The sequence below is a fragment of the Nilaparvata lugens genome, unplaced genomic scaffold, assembly GCF_014356525.2.
Source record: "Nilaparvata lugens isolate BPH unplaced genomic scaffold, ASM1435652v1 scaffold9191, whole genome shotgun sequence".
Classification (NCBI taxonomy): Eukaryota; Metazoa; Arthropoda; class Insecta; order Hemiptera; family Delphacidae; genus Nilaparvata; species Nilaparvata lugens.
In genome coordinates this window covers 571-4,916 of record NW_024094934.1, presented here as the reverse complement: position 1 = coordinate 4,916, position 4,346 = coordinate 571, and the positions used below count along the sequence as shown (strand labels likewise).

The 4,346-nt window shown below is 36.3% G+C and overlaps 1 protein-coding gene across 1 annotated transcript; it reads left to right on the top strand.

Annotated features, from left to right (window-relative positions):
- Positions 1–238: 238 nt before the first annotated feature.
- Positions 239–2,990, top strand: LOC120349296 (the record flags this gene model as incomplete). Its single annotated transcript, XM_039419260.1, has 2 exons — positions 239–402; positions 2,751–2,990. Coding segments are annotated over 2 exons (404 nt in total), but the record flags the coding sequence as incomplete, so codon positions are not given.
- Positions 2,991–4,346: the final 1,356 nt, after the last annotated feature.

Below are 4,346 nucleotides of genomic sequence, written 5' to 3'. Positions count from 1 at the left end.
AATGATCTTTATTCACAAAAAAAGGTAATACAGCAGCAGAAACATTAGATAAATAGTGATAATAGCTCTATGTTTATTTAGGATTTTTTCTAGACATTTTAAATTAATAAATTATTTATTGATTTTTGAGAAAACATAACAACAGGTCAATGTAACTCACTGAGTGCGAGGTCTACTGTTCACAGAACTACTAGTATTTGTTTATTTCAAAATATTTTGATAATTTGCATTTTTCCAGTGTTGCCACCTCTACACGCCAGCGTGATACGACAGTGGCTGAGGACTGGTGACCTTGAGAAGTTGGAACAGGTGATTATTGAAGGTCAAGGTCACAAGTTGTTGACGGAGCACTCAGCTGATCTCAAGGTCAGGAGATTCCTCAAGGCGGTGCCTGCTTATCTGGTGAGTTGGATCCTAAAAAGCTATATTTTTTACTAGCCGGTGACCCGTGCTTCGTAAGGGTCTGTTCGAAGCACTAGACAAACTGGAAATTGACCTACTGGAATCTTTAAGAATTGAGAATAGGCGTATAACTATCCTCGGTAAATTGAGAATATATGTGCAAAAATGTCAAGTTAATGAGGTGAGTAGTTGAGACGTGATGATGCGTCATTCGTGAATTTCCTATCCCCTACGTGTATAAGCCAGTTCTTTCCTTTATTATGTTATAGATATAGACTAGTCGGTAACCCGTGCCCCGCAAGGATGTAATTAAAAACTTGAAAAACTGAGTCCTTGACTTACTGAAATCTTGAATAATTGAAAATAGGCCTATAACCATCCTCAATGCATTAAGAATCTATTAGCAAAATTTATATTATTTATTTATATTTTTCACAATGAAGCACTGATTGGGAGAGAAAAACTGAGGATACTCCTTGTACTATTTCTCTCCCAAATTAGATAACATTTTAAAAGTCAAAAAAATCTGGTGTGGCGCACTCACACAACTTTCCTTGCCGTTATGAAAATTTAACATCTGACGCTAGTGTTCCCGCGCAATTCAAGTCTACTATTCAAAGATCTAAGCCAGCTGGTGACAGGACTATAAACGCTGGAGAAACACGAGGGTCTGCTATCTCTTCATAGTGAATGATTTAATAGAATCAACAGTGCCAACAGTTTGCAATTGAAATAATAACATTTTCTCGAATTTCGAGCTTATTTTTAATTTTAGGTGAAAATGTTACTGAACATTAATTGTTGAGATTCTCATGCTCTATTTTACCACTCAATTTTTTTTGTTTAAATTGTATCTGAAGCCTGATAATTGAGAATCTAAAATCAAACTTTGCATAGATGGGGCGGATCTCCTGAATTTTTACAGATATGGGACTTGTGGCAGTTGATAGAGCTTATCAATGACTATTTAGATATAAATGCAATCGTTGGAGCCGTTTTTGAGAAAATCGCGAAAACCCTGTTTTGACACTTTTTTCTCATTTTAGCCGCCATCTTGGATTGCATTTGATCGAAATTGTTCGTGTCGGATCCTTATATTGTAAGGACCTTACGTTCCAATTTCAAGTCATTCCGTTAATTGGGAGATGAGATATCGTGTACACAGACGCACATACACTCATACACACACCACAACACACACACACACACACACACACACACACCACACACACCACACACACACCACACACACACACACACACACATACAGACCAATACCCAAAAACCACTTTTTGGACTCAGGGGTCCTCAAAACGTATAGAAATGTACAAATTGGGGTACTAATTTTTTTCGGAAAGCAATACTTTCCTTACTATGGCTTAACAAGCAGTCGTTAGGTCATGTCAGAGGCCCTGAAATTGATCAGTTGCGACCTGAAAACTCTGACACCAGACCTGAGCAGCCAGGTCACACGATATATTATTATTATTATTATTATGGTAATAGAAGGGCAAGGAAAGTAAAAAGGGCGATGATTTCACTTTACTAGAATTAGTCTATTTTCACTCAAAAACGACAAAAACTAAAATTTTCAAATTTTGACGGTTGAAATAGTTATTGTGCAACTAGTGCGCAAAAGTGACAGTTTGCTGCACCGAAAGAAACGTTTACGCCCGAGCCGTAGGCGAGGGCGGATGGTGTGTGAGTGCAGCAAAGGAACTTGCGCACGTATTTCACATTAAGTTTTTCATACAGTTACCATTGAATATGAAAAGTGGGTAATTATGGGTAAAATTGCCTGAAATGCATCAAATGTTTTTCTGAGTAATTTTATTATTGATAAAAACCTTAATCCTAAAATCCTAAAGTCCTCGTTGTCCGTGGATAATATAATGAATAATAATTGCGCGTTGTGCTTGGTTGCACCTCTGCTCACTATAGCAGCCACAGCAGTCACTGTTACCAACTTCATTTGGATTTTGCTGCACTGTGCTCCATATAACCTATTAAGTATTTTGCGTTGCCATGTTGCAAATTGGAGGGCAGAAAAATTTTTCCGCACTAGAGCGGAAAAGTGATTCTTTGCGTTCTGTAATCAGTGCAGCAATGGCCACTTTCAACGTAACTGTAGGAAAAATATATTCTTTTATCAATTCAATGATACAAATATTATTTAAATTTGTTGGAGGATCAACAGGCGCAGCCAAAACTGTTCCTCCCCCGACTCTCGATTCATTGAAATAGTCCAGAAAATAATGTCTTCTCCACTTTATAAAATTTTGTCTAATTTTCTCACAAAATAATGAAATTATCATTAATATTGATTGAATTGAATTCCTCTATGGCAGGCTCGAATTGATTTGGTTCAAGAAGCAGTCACAAGAGGCAAACTAGATGATCTGAAACGGTTACTCAGTGAAGAGGCTGACACAAAACACCGCAGAAAACTGCAAAATTCTCGAAATTTGGCACTCTGTAGAGACCAGAACGGAACTGGTTTATTGCATAAGGCAGTAACTGGTGGCCATCTTGAAATTGCAGAGTGGTTAATCAAGAATTATCCGAGCACTGTTCATATCAGGGATAAGGTGAGTTGAAAAAAAATTAATTAGAAGATTTTATCAGAAATTGGAGTTGACCAATTGCTGGATATTATCACTGAATAATAATTATTATGATTGATAAATTATTAAACAGTAAGTGCCGGTTGCACAAAAGCCAATTAAATTTTTATCGTCATTAATACCACGAGACCCAATCAGAGAAGCCGTCTCTGATTGGTTCTCATGAAATAATTCATAGTTAAAATCTAATCGGCTTTTGCGCAACCGGGCCTAATGCTATCAATTTACAAATTATACTAGTAGTTCTGTGAACAGTAGACCTCACGCAGTATTCTCATCCACAAGTACCTGATTGAAACTATAGACCTGATGGAAATACAGCAAAAGACTGGCTTCTCCACACATCTGTGTAATCATTGTCAGCTGATCATGTGAATAATTCTATAGTCTGATTTTACTCTAATATTGGCGTATGAAGGAGGCTTCTTTTCCTTTTATATTATCTTGAAATAGAAAATTTCCAAAACCTTGTATATACGTCGACGCGCAATAAAAAAGGAATATACCTGTCAAAATTTCATGAAAATCTATTACCGCGTTTCGCCGTAAATGCGCAACATATAAACATATAAACATTAAACATTAAGAGAAATACCAAACCTTCGACTTGAAATCTTAGACCTCACTTCGCTCGGTCATTAATTTATTACAAATAATCCAGTTTTTCTCGTGGGGGAAAGTGAAGACATAATTAATGTTCCAAAATTTCAGTTATTTTTCTCAATCATTCATTCATCTATTCAAGGAACGAAGATAGATTAGAAGATTAGAGAAGTAGATTCACTGAAGATTATAGACTATAGATTATAGATCATAGAGTGATTATCCGTTTTTTAGTTTGTTCGACAATTTCTTCAGATTGCTGTGTATTATCATAGAGAAACAATAGCCCATGTAGATATCCCATGGTATAGGGCGTTTATGTCGCAAGTTTTACTGTTATCCCAAACCGATAATTCACATAGTTCTTTCCTATGCAGCTGTATGACGCTGGTAGTCTCTCAAATTGTGCCGTTCATACACTATCACCCCAACAAAACAGTAAAAATTGATAATAATCGACAGTAATCGGCTTGAGATAACAGTAATTCCCAGGAATCGCTCTGATTGAAGTAGCAGTGCCCAACCAATTTTTTCGTGATAAATACATTCCAATCTTCAACTTGGTGCCAACCTAACAAAGTCAACTCAACTTAATGCCAACCTAACAAAATTATCAATTTAGTTACTTGTTAACAACTGTTTCGAAGAGGTACTCTCTCTAGATTATAGTTCTATATTAACATATGGTATGGCCTTTTTTCAATTATAATTAAGAGA